This window comes from Nicotiana tomentosiformis, chromosome 6, assembly GCF_000390325.3.
Source record: "Nicotiana tomentosiformis chromosome 6, ASM39032v3, whole genome shotgun sequence".
Taxonomy (NCBI): Eukaryota; Viridiplantae; Streptophyta; class Magnoliopsida; order Solanales; family Solanaceae; genus Nicotiana; species Nicotiana tomentosiformis.
Genome location: NC_090817.1, coordinates 88,460,933 through 88,473,212, shown reverse-complemented (window position 1 = coordinate 88,473,212; position 12,280 = coordinate 88,460,933). Strand labels below are relative to the sequence as shown.

General features: G+C 40.8%; 1 protein-coding gene across 1 annotated transcript; it reads left to right on the top strand.

The window, feature by feature from the left end:
- Positions 1–3,972: 3,972 nt before the first annotated feature.
- LOC138894376 (uncharacterized) lies at positions 3,973–8,313 on the top strand. The gene is made up of 6 exons (XM_070179072.1): positions 3,973–4,116; positions 4,798–5,549; positions 5,653–5,979; positions 6,087–6,151; positions 6,299–6,516; positions 8,218–8,313. The coding sequence occupies exons 1-6, from the start codon at positions 3,973–3,975 to the stop codon at positions 8,311–8,313; spliced, it is 1,602 nt and encodes a 533-aa protein (XP_070035173.1).
- Positions 8,314–12,280: the final 3,967 nt, after the last annotated feature.

The window sequence follows — 12,280 nt, the reverse complement described above, 5'->3', positions numbered from 1 at the left end:
ATTCCCTATCTGTTAAATGCTTAAACACTAACCAAGTTATTGTGTGTGCATAAAAAGATAGGTTCTGTTTAGGTGGTTAGTTTGTTGGCATCCTGGCAAGTCACCCCTATAATACCAGATCAAAGCGTAAGGCAGTCATGACTAGCAAAGAGTCAGACACGGGTGTTGTTGACCCGCCGAGGGAGATTGTAGAATCAGAATCTGAATTGAAAGAGGAGGTTCACAGGTTGAAGCATCAAATGGCTGAAATGTATCAAGCCTGGATCATGGGGCATCCTCCACCTTCATTTCCTGCTAACTACACAGAAAATCCCGCTTTCATCCTACCACTGGCACAAGCCCAGAATCCCACTACCGTTGATCTTTCCCCTCAGCATGCATCGGGTTTTACCCCTTTCCACTACTACCCCGGCACCTCGTCCCAAACTTTTTATGCTCCACCAGCCAAAACAATCGCATACCCGGCTCTGACATCTGCTCCTATTTTCGTAGCCCCTCCGCGAGCTACCCTCTACCGATCTTCTAGTGAACCCGCATTCCAAGCTCCAGATACCCAATATTATGCTCTGGAACCAACTTTCAAAGTCACAAATCCTTATTCCTACACCCCTCACTTTGAACCTCCTGTTGAAACTGAGAAACTATCCCGGAACGTGGAGCAGGATGAGATATTCAGGAAAGTGAAGAGTCTAGAGCAATCTTTGAAGAACATGCAAGGGATAGGAAGCCAAATAAGTGTGGCTTACAAGGATTTATGCTTATTCCCTGATGTCCAACTGCCCGCCGGGTTCAAGATGCCAAAGTTTGACCTGTACGATGGACATGGAGATCTCGTGGCCCATTTGAGAGGCTTTTGCAACAAGATGAGAGGCGCCGGTGGGAAAGACGAATTACTAATGGCGTATTTCAGTCAGAGTCTGAGTGGGGCGGCTTTGGAATGGCACACCCTCCAAGACGCTAGCAGGTGGTACACATGGGACGACTTGGCTTAGGCCTTTGCTCGGTACTTTCAGTACAATATAGACATTGTCCTAGATCGCCTATCTTTGACCAAGGTAGAGAAGAAGCCCAGTGAGAGCTTTAGGGAATATGGTTTCAGATGGAGAGAACAAGTTGCACGGGTCAATCCTCCAATGGAAGAAGATGATATGGTCGAGTACTTTCTTCAAGCCTTAGAACCTACTTACTTTGGCCATCCCAACATTATTTCCCACCTCAAGACCCTCAATATTCAATCAGACCACCCTAATTCCATGTTCACTATGCACAGTCATATGCGCAACCCCTTCCTTACCCGCAATGGCGTGCTCCAACTCCACAAAATCCTTATCCACCCCCACAACCATACCGAAACCCTACTGGTCCAAGCTTTCGATCAAGGCCGGATTATAGAAAAGAGAGGCAGCAGCGGAAAGAAACCTTCACCCCTCTTGGAGAGTCGTATACCAGTTTATTTGAAAGGTTGAGGCAGTTGGACGCTTTGAGGACGATTGAGCCAAAGGTACTAAATCTACCTCCAAGGAACCTTGACTATTCCCTCAAATGCACATATTGTTCTGATGCCCCAGGGCATGATACAGAGAAGTGTTGGCATTTGAAGAGGGCGATCCAAGAGCTTATTGATACAAATCAAATTGTGGTCTAGAACCCGGAGGCACCAAACATCAACCAAAATCCTTTGTCGGCCCATGCAGAGACACATATGATTGAGATAGTTCATAAGGATGGGGAGCCTAAGAATTCTTCCAAGTCTGTCATGATGATCCGGGCTAGCGAAAGTAATCCAGTTAAAGCTCTAGATTCTGCAAAAGCAATGCCGTTGACAGTTGAAGGGGTGTCGGAGAAGCTAAGCATGCTCAATGTGAAGCCATCTGTATTGGTTGTGAAAAGGCCTCCGATTGATGTTGAAGCGAACCAGGAAAAGCAAAAAGTGGTTGTGCCAGGGGTACCGGGCAAGCCTGTCGTAATCGTGGAAGGGGCTCGTATTACCCCCGTTATTATTAAGCTAGTGATCCAGTTACCAATGGTTGACACAAAGACCATCCCATGGAATTACAAACAGGTGATAGTAACATATAAAGGGAAAGAAGTAGAGGAAGAAGTCAATGAAACCGGAGGACTGACTCGTTCTGGGAGATGTTTTACCTCAGAAGAACTGAGGAAAGCCAAGCCATTCAAGGATGGCCACATCCCAGTAAAGAAGCCAGTCATTGAAGAAGAGGCTGAAGAGTTCCTGAAAAAGATGAAAATGCAAGACTATTCCATTGTAGAGCAGTTAAGGAAAATACCAGCTCAGATCTCTCGTTTGTCTTTGCTGATACATTCAGATGAACACCGCAAAGCCCTGATGAAGATTTCGAATGAGGCCCATGCTCCTGATAAGTTCACGGTAAACCACTTGGAAAAGATTGCTAACAAGATTTTCGAAGCAAACAAGATCACTTTCTCAGATGATGAACTTCCTATGGAGGGTACAAAGCACAACCGAGCTCTTTATCTCACAGTGAAGTAAGAGGATTCAGCTGTCTCAAGGGTAGTGGTTGATAACGATTCTAGTGAAAATATTTGCCCTCTGTCCACTTTGCAAAAGTTGAAGATCGGCACTGAAAGGATCCACATGAACAATGTATGTGTTCGAGGCTATGATGGAGGAGGGAAAGATTCTGTCGGTGATATAATGCTCGAATTGTCAATAGGGCCAGTTAAGTTCCCTATGGAGTTCCAAGTGCTAGATGTGGCTGTCTACTACAACTTGTAGTTGGGCAGGCCATGGATACATGCTGCCAAAGTAATCCCATCTTCTCTACATCAAATGGTAAAGTTCGAATGGGACAGGCAGGAAATAGTTGTGCACGGTGATGAGAACTTATCTTCTTACAATGACACAATTGTTCCACTTATTGAAATTGAAGATGATAAAGGGCCTTGGGTGTACCAAACGTTTGAAACAGTGTCTGTCGAGAAGATTCTTGAAGGAGAATGCATTCCAGGTCCAAAACAACCCTCCGCGTCCGTCATGGTAGCAAATGAAATGTTAAAGAATGGTTTTGTGCCGGGCAAAGGCCTAGGTTCGTCTCTGCAGGGTATTGCACATCTGGTGTGTCCACGTGAAAGTTTCGGTATATTTGGGTTGGGATTTACACTCACAGGGAAGGACATGAAAAAGGCTAAAAATTTGAAAAGAAAGGCATGGTCACTTCCTAAGCCTGTTCCACATATCTCCAAGTCTTTTGTCAAGCCAGGGGTCGCAAAACGCCCAATATCAGCGGTCCCAAAACCTGTGGTCGACTTTGATGAAAAGATGATCAAGAGGTTCCAGAGTCTGTTTGATGAGGTTAACATGGTGGAAATCGGGGAAGGTTCCAGTAATGCCGATGTGCAGCTCGTTGGGCCAAATGTGAAGCTTAGCAATTGGAAAGCTACTCCTCTCTCCACCCGGAAGGAGTTTTGGTAGTTTGCTTTGTTTTCCTTTCTGTTATCTGGTTTATTTCAGGGTTGTAATCCAGATTTTTTATTTTTTGCTTGTTTTGATGTACAAACCCTTCTATCCTTTTATTTTCAATGAAATATAATTTCTCGTTTTCCATTATTCCTGATAGCGTTTCATTTTTGTTTTGTTTCTTTTTTCTGTACAGTTCTTTTTATGCTGGTTTCAATGACATGACATGCATGCGGAATTTTCAACCAAATCTTAAAAGCCAATCTAATTCCAAAATAACAATCCAAGAAGTAGAGTGTGATGATGAAACATAATATGATGAAGAAGAAGCATTTCAGTAAATCAGTAGAGAACTAATTCACTTTGAAGAAAAATCCAAGCCTAATCTGAATGAAACCAAAGCAATCAATTTAGGAGATCAATATAATATTAGGGAAACCAAGATAAGTGTGCATCTGGAACCACAAATCAAGGAAGAAATAATCAAAGCACTGTTTGAATATAAAGATATTTTTGTATGGTCGTATGACGACATGCCGGGTTTGAGCACTGATTTGGTAGTTCATATATTTCCAACTGATCCGGCATTCCCTCCAGTCCAGCAAAAGTTAAGGAAGTTCAAGATTGACATGAGTGTTAAGATCAAAGAAGAAATCACAAAGCAGCTTGACGCAAAGGTCATTCGGGTCACTCGATATCCCACTTGGTTAGCTAATGTCGTGCTAGTACCAAAGAAGGATGGTAAGACCAGGGTCTGTGTTGATTATCGTGATCTCAATAAGGCAAGTCCAAAAGATAACTTTTCATTGCCGAAGATCCATATTCTGATCGACAATTGTGCCAAGCATGAGATTGGGTCTTTTGTGGATTGCTACGCGAGATATCACCAGATCCTGATGGATGAGGAAGATGCATAAAAGACATCATTCATCACACCTTGGGGGACATACTGCTACCGGGTAATGCCATTTGGTTTGAAGAATGCTGGGGCAACTTACATGAGGGCAATGACTACCATATTCATGACATGATACACAAGGAAATTGAGGTTTATGTAGATGATGTGATCATAAAGTCAAAGAAGCAGTCCGACCATGTTGGAGACTTGAGAAAGTTTTTCCAAAGGCTCCGCAGGTACAACCTCAACCTCAATCCGGCAAAATGTGCATTTGGTGTCCCGTCCGGGAAACTGTTGGGATTCATAGTCAGTCGACACGGTATTGAGTTCAAAGATAAAAGCCATCCAAGAATTACCACCGCCAAAGAATAAAACCGAGGTGATGAGCCTTCTCGGAAGGTTAAACTACATCAGCAGGTTTATTGCTCAATTCACGACAACTTGTGAGCCCATATTTAAGTTGCTGAAGAAGAATGTTGCGGTTAAGTGGAATGATAAGTGTCAGGAAGCATTTGATAAGATCAAGAGTTACCTGTCAAACCCACTTGTGCTGGTCCCGCCAGAACCTGGGAGACCTTTAATTCTCTATTTGACGGTCGTGGATAATTCTTTTGGTTGTGTGTTGGGTCAACACGACATCACGGGAAAGAAAGAGCAAGAAATTTATTATCTCAGCAAGAAGTTCGCTCCTTATGAGGTTATGTATACTCTTCTTGAAAGGACATGTTGCGCCCTGACATGGGTGGCACAAAAGTTAAAGCATTATCTACCATCCTACACTACTTACCTCATTTCTCGCATGGATCCTCTAAAGTATATCTTTCAGAAGCCTATGCCCACAGGAAGATTGGCAAAGTGGCAGATTTTACTCACAGAGTTTGACATCATCTATGTGACTCAGACCGAGATGAAAGCCGAAGCACTGGTCGATCACTTGGCCGAGAATCTGGTGGATGAAGAATATGAGCCATTAAAGACTTATTTTCCTGATGAAGAAGTGATGTATATTGACGAGGTTGATCATGATGAAAAGCCAGGTTGGAAACTCTTCTTTGATGGAGCTGCTAACATGAAAGGTGTCGGAATAGGGGCTGTACTCATTTCTGAAACAATGCATCACTACCCCGTAACAGCCCAGCTTCAATTTTATTGCACTAACAACATGGCTGAATACGAGGCCTGCATTCTGGGTTTGAGGCTAGCTATAGACATGTGAGTTCAAGAAATATAGGTTTTAGGAGATTTAGATTTGTTGGTTCACCAGATTCAGGGAGAATGAGAGACAATGTCTGCATGATCTTTGTCAACGATTCAGGTCGGTAGAATTCAGGCATATTCCCAGGATTCATAATGAGATTGTCGATGCCTTGACTACTCTAGCGTCAATGTTACACCATCCGGATAAGACTTATGTCGACCCTCTGCATATCCAAATACGTGATCAGCATGCCTATTGCAATGTGGTTGAGGAGGAACCTGATGGTGAGCCTTGGTTCCATGATGTCAAGGAATACATCAAATCGGGGGTATATCCAGTACATGCCACAGGTGATCAAAAGAGAATCATTCGACGTATGGCTAGTAGATTTTTCTTAAGTGGGGGAATATTGTACAAGAGAACTCCAGATCTAGGATTACTAAGGTGCATAGATGCTAAACAAGCTTCGACTATCATGGCCGAAGTGCATTCCAAAGTTTGCGGGCCGCATATGAGTGGGTATGTCTTGGCAAAGAAGATTCTTCGAGCAGGTTATTATTAGCTCACCATGGAATGAGATTGCATCAGCTTCGTTTGCAAATGTCATCAATGCCAGGTGCATGGTGATTTGACTCAACTGTTGAGGCTGCTAACAAGAACATAAAGAAGATACTTCGTAAGAGGGTGCAAGGTTCTAGGCAATGGCATGAAAAGTTACCTTTTGCTTTACCGGGTTATCGCACTACGGTTCGCACTTCAATAGGTGCAACTCCCATTTTGCTGGTATATGGAACCGAGGAAGTTATACCTGCGGAAGTTGAGATTCCATCCTTGCGGATCGTTGTTGAAGCTGAAATTGATGATGATGAGTGGGTAAAGACCCGACTAGAGCAATTGAGTTTGATTGATGAAAAAAGATTGGCGGCAGTATGTCATGGTCAATTGTATCAGAAAAGAATGGCAAGAGCATACAACAAGAAGGTGCGTCCCCGGAAATTTGAAGTGGGTCAGCTAGTGTTGAAACACATCCTTTCACATCAGGTTGAAGCTAAAGGCAAGTTCTCCCCAAACTGGCAGGGGCCGTTCATTGTGACAAAGGTGTTGCCCAATGGTGCTTTGTATTTAACAGACATAGAAGGTAAATGTGTGGATATGGCTATCAATTCCGATGCAGTCAAGAGATATTATGTATGATTTCTTTGCTTATCTTCAATCACATTTTGTACTACGCATGTTCAAAGTTGGAATGACGAAGGCATTTTATTCTGCTATCCCAAACACTTTTATCATTTGTTACCCCATTTTGAGCCTTATTTATGTTCTTTCATACCCCTCTTTTGGAATCAGAAGTAGAGATGGAAATAGGAAAGAAAAAAAAAAGCAAAAGAAAGAAAAGAGAAAAAGAAAGGAGAAAAAGAAAAAGAAAAGTAAAGTAACAAAAACAAAACAACTTTTACTAGTTTGAACTACGTTCGACCTGATTACTTTTAAGGATACGTAGGCACCCTTACACGGTTCGGTCCCATCAAAATAAAAATCCAAAAATTCCCTAGATTCGAAGAAACTGGGGCAGAAGTTTTAGTTTTGTAAAAAGAGTTGATTCCAAAAGTTGTAATTTTGAACCCTTTCATCTTAAATTATTTTGAACCTGCATGCCATCCTTTCTTTCTAACCCTGTCCAAAACCTACACTACAGTTCAAATAAAGACCTTCTGATCAACTTTGAGGATGCCAAGTCAAGTGAGATGGAGGTACGGTTTACATCATGGGTAGCACCTTTGTTCATGGGCACAAGGAAAAGTGAATAAATGAGAGAGTCTTATTGGTGAAAACCCTCACGGGCACCATAGGGCGATGGTGAGTCAAGAGAAAATTCAAATGAGAGAGTCTTATTGGTAAAAACCCTTACGGGCACTGTAAGGCGACAGTGAGTTGAGAGAGGAGCAAATGAGAGAGACTTGCTGGTGAAAACCCCTCGGGACATTACAAGCCGAATGTGGTTCATGACTTTACCGAGAAATTGAATTATGGAAACCCCGGTTTTGAAGTATGAAGACATGGCATGAACTGAAATATGATTAGTTGGATAGATTAGGCTGATCAATACGAAATGCATGTCATGATCATTGGAGCCAGCTGCTTCATTCAGATAAGTCTCTTTTCCATTTTTCTTCAAATAGTCATTTTTTTATTTTTATTTTATTTTTTTTATTCCTAATTCTTGAAGTGACTTCGCTTCGTTTCTTTTGGGTCTATTTTTCTAAGTGTCTATCAAATTAGTCTTTGTTAAGCAAGCAAGAAAGGACTTCAAAGCCCGTTACCAGCTTTTTATTTGCACCAAGCAAAATTCGGCCAGGCACATCACAAGTGACATGATTTAGAATGAGCAATGCGGTGGTAATTGAAGTTCAGGTAATCATGTGATTTGTGAATTTGTAGGAAATGCAAAGGTTCAACAGTTGTCAGAATAAAAGTGCCATACGACGAGTTGAGCGTAAGGGATTCAAGTTATTCAGAGGTTTTGTGGTCGAGGTCCGATCAAAAGGTCAAACAAGTTCTTTGTAGCCCGAAGCAGCTAATCAGAATGAAGCGGGGTAGTGGCAGAAGCAGACACTTTCAGCAAGGATGCCACAAACTAACCGCCACATTTTCAAACTGGCAATTTCTTTTTGTTTTAAGCAGGGGAAAGAAATCTTGTTTGCTTTGCCAGGAATCCCCCATGAGGAAAGCATGTTCCATAGAAGTTCAGTTTTAAGTTTTCAGGACCCTCCTGGATAATGAGAGTTAATTTCAACTGTTCAGGACCTTCCTAGATAATGGGATCTAGTTTTAAATTTTCAGGACCCTCCTGGATAGTGGGATGCAACTAACAATCAATGAATGTTCCTAGTACAAACTGGGGCAGAAAAGTTTCTCTGTTTTGTCTGTGTTGTTGTGATAGCAGGTGCCCACCTGGAAAACGAGGGAATTTATTTCAAGTTCAAGTCATTAGCAAGCACCCACCTGGAGAATGAAGGAATTTATTTCAAGTTTTAAGTCATCAGGCGCCCACCTGGAGAACAAGGGAATTTATTTCAAGTTTAAGTCATCAGGCGCCCACCTGGAGAACGAGGGAATTTATTTCAAGTTTTAAGTCATCAGGCCAGGTGCCCACCTGGAGAACGAGGGAATTTATTTCAAGTTTTAAGACATCAGGCACTCACCTGGAGAACGAGGGAATTCATTTCAGTTTTAAGTCAAAATCAGGCGCCCACCTGGAGAACAAGGGAATTTATTTCGGTTGTAAGTTAGCAGGCGCCCACCTGGAGAATTGGGTATTTATTTCAGTTTTAAGTCAGCATTAGGCGCCCACCTGGAGAATGAGGGAATTTATTTCAGGTTTTAAGTCATCAAGTACCCACCTGGAGAATGAGGGAATTTATTTCAAGTTCAAGGCATTAGCAGGCACCCACCTGAAGAATGAGGGAATTCATTTTAAGTTTCAAGTAATTATCAGGCTCCCACCTGGAGAATGAGGGAATTTATTTCAGGTTTAAGTCAGCATCAGGCCTCCACCTAGAGAATGAGAAAATATATTTCAGGTTTTAAGTCATCAGGCGCCCACCTGTAGAACGAGGGAATTTATTTCAGTTTTAAGTCAGCAAGCACCCACCTGGAGAATGGGGAATTTATTTCAGTTTTAAGTCAGCATCAGGCGCCCACCTGGAGAATGAGGAAATTTATTTCAAGTTCAAGGCATTAGCAGGCACCCACCTGAAGAATGAGGGAATTCATTTTAAGTTTCAAGTAATTATCAGGCGCCCACCCTGAGAATGAGGGAATTTATTTTAAGTTTTAAGTCAGCAGGCACCCACCTGGAGAATGAGGAAATTTATTTTAAGTTCAAGTCAGTCACAGGCGCCCACCTGGAGAACGAGGGAATTCATTTCAAGTTCAAGTTAGTCGCAAACGCCCACCTGGAGAATGAGGGAATTTATTTTAATTTCAAGTCATTAGCAAGCGCCCACCTGGAGAACGAGGGAAGTCATTTCAGAATTCAGCTAGAGTTCGAGTTAGAGGCACCAGGAGCCCGCCTGAAGAACAAGGTCAACTTTCAATTTTCAAGTTCAAGAGGCATCAGGAGCCCACCTGAAGAGCATGGTCAATTTTCAGTTTACAAGATCAAGTTAGAGAGGCATCAGGAGCCCGCCTGAAGAACAGGGTCAACTTTTAATTTTCAAGTTCAAGATAGAGAGGCATCAGGAGCCCGCCTGAAGAACATGGTCAACTTTCAATTTCAAGATCAAGTTAGAGAGGCATCAGGAGCTCGCCTGAAGAATAGGGTCAACATTCAATTTTCAAGTCAGAGAGGTATCAGGAGCCCGCCTGAAGAATAGGGTCAACTTTTAGTTTTCAAGTTCAAGTCAAAGACAGCAGGATCCCTCCTGAAGAATAGGGGTAACCTCCAGTCTTTTCAATTCAAATCAGAAGTAGCACGTGCCGCCTGGAAAACAAGGTTTGCAAGATCAAGTCTACTCCAAGTTCAAGTTTATTTCAAGTGCAAGCAGCAGGATGCCAGCCTGAAGAACATGGTCAACTTTCAGTTTTCTTCAAATTCAAGTCAGCAGGATGCCTACCTGAAGAATGGGGTAAATTTTCAGTTTCATATTGAAGGATTAAGTGGAGATTCAAGGAAGATTCAAGACAAGAAATAGATAGGATCATGTATTTTTCTTTTATTTTTACTATAATATTTTCTTTCAATTTATGATGTAATGGCAGGGACCGCGGACCGGAACCTCACTCGACTCTCTCATCTTCTCCTCACACTCAATCATTTCATTCACCTCTGAACTACACGTGACCAGATTCCTTTAAAGCCAAGGATATGTAGGCAGCTCAGATACCAAGGCTCGGTCGCAATCTTTTGTCCGTCTTTATTTCGTTTTGAATAAGCGTCGGGTTATAAATCAATTACGTTGCTTATTGTTCTTTGCTCCGAAAACTCTTCGTGTTTCCAAGCAAAGAGGGGCAGCTGTAAGCACGTAATTTTTGACCATATTTTAATTTCTTACCACTTTTTCGTATGTAAATATATTTCAAGTTTATCTACATATTTTAGCCTTTATTTCACCTTTTAGTAGTTTTATTTGATAAAATTTAAAAAAACAATATACCAAAAAAAGAGTTATATTTTAAGATTATTAGTTTTATTTTTATTTACAAAGAAAGAAAAGTTTCAAAAAATATAGTTTTATCTAGTTTAGAACAATTTTTTAAGTTAGAGGTTTGAGTGTAGTAATTTTACCTTATTTTTTATTTATTTAGTAGTAACAGTATTTTATTCTAGTTTTTTTTAATTCATTTTTTGTTTAAAAACAAAAAAGAATTAAGAAGAGAACCAAACAAAAGTTGCCACATGTCAAAGATTCCTCTTATCTTTAATAACAGATTTTGGTCTCACCTGCACACTCCACACAATTGAGAAATATGCTTTCAACAATACACCCATATCCTAATTATTCATTCACTCCAAGCAATGACCTTACAACTATAAATACATAAAGACTTAGACCTAGAAAAAGGGATCTGAAAAGGGGGGATCAAAGGAAAAAAAACAGAGCTAAAAAGAAAGAAAAAGAGCAGCGCCTTTTTCTTCCTCTGGCGCAGCAATCCTCTACTTCATCGCCAACACCCAAAAATCAGCAGAAACTCCATTAAAGAGCTCTAAAGCTAACCAGAAAAACTCAGCATTGAAGCCAATAAAACATCACCCCAAATACCATCTTCTTTTCTCTATTTCCAACCATGTAGGAGCTCCAAAAAACTAGCCATTTTCACCTCAAATTCGACCTTAAAACGCAGTGAAGCAGTCCTTAAACCAAATAGAGATGAATCCATTCGGGGACGTCGATTTCGGTCACCAGCGAGTTCTCCGGCCGTAGCTCAGTCCCAATTTTGGTCCTGTCTGTGTCCCTGTTTGGTCTTCGAGTTTGTCGCCTTTGTACAATAGTTGATTTCTCAAGGAAGGTTTCTATTCATTAAAGGTTTATTTTTTTTCCCTCTTAAATTCATTTTCTGATCACGAATGGCTGAACATCATGTTTTTCATCCATCAATATTGTTGGTTTGCTCTGTTTTGTTGAATGTCGAGTTAGTTCTCTGTTGCTCCATTTTTATGGAATATTTTAGCATCTTATCAATAAAGTCTTTTTGCGAGGATATACTATGTTTATTAGAAATACATTGATGTAGTAATACTTTGGACATTACTGGGAGAAATTTTGGTCCATCCTTTTTCACTTATTATTCTTGAACATGTTTATACTGAGAAGCATGATATTTTTTAATATTGGTCGTGTGTTTGAATATTCATTTGGGCTTAGTTTAAGAGATATTAAATTGGTATTTGGTAGGAAAATTCCCTAATCTACTGAGTCCTATTATCTCTTTAATTACTCTAATTATGTTAACTTGTTTTGTGTTAATTGGCTTCATTCTTTACTGCTATAATCTGTTTGTATGGTTACAAATGTCATTAAAATTAGCAAAAATGGAAAACCACGATTTGTTTTAGCAAAAATGGACCATGCTCATCTATACAGCGAGTCATGTTAGCTAGCTTATTTCTTCCATAATAACAATTTTTTTTCCTTTCCATAATTCTTAAACCTTCACATTTGATCTCAAACCTTAGGAAAAATTAAGCAACTTATAAACATTCGTAACTTACTTTAGGCGTGAGTAATAAATCATCGTGAATATG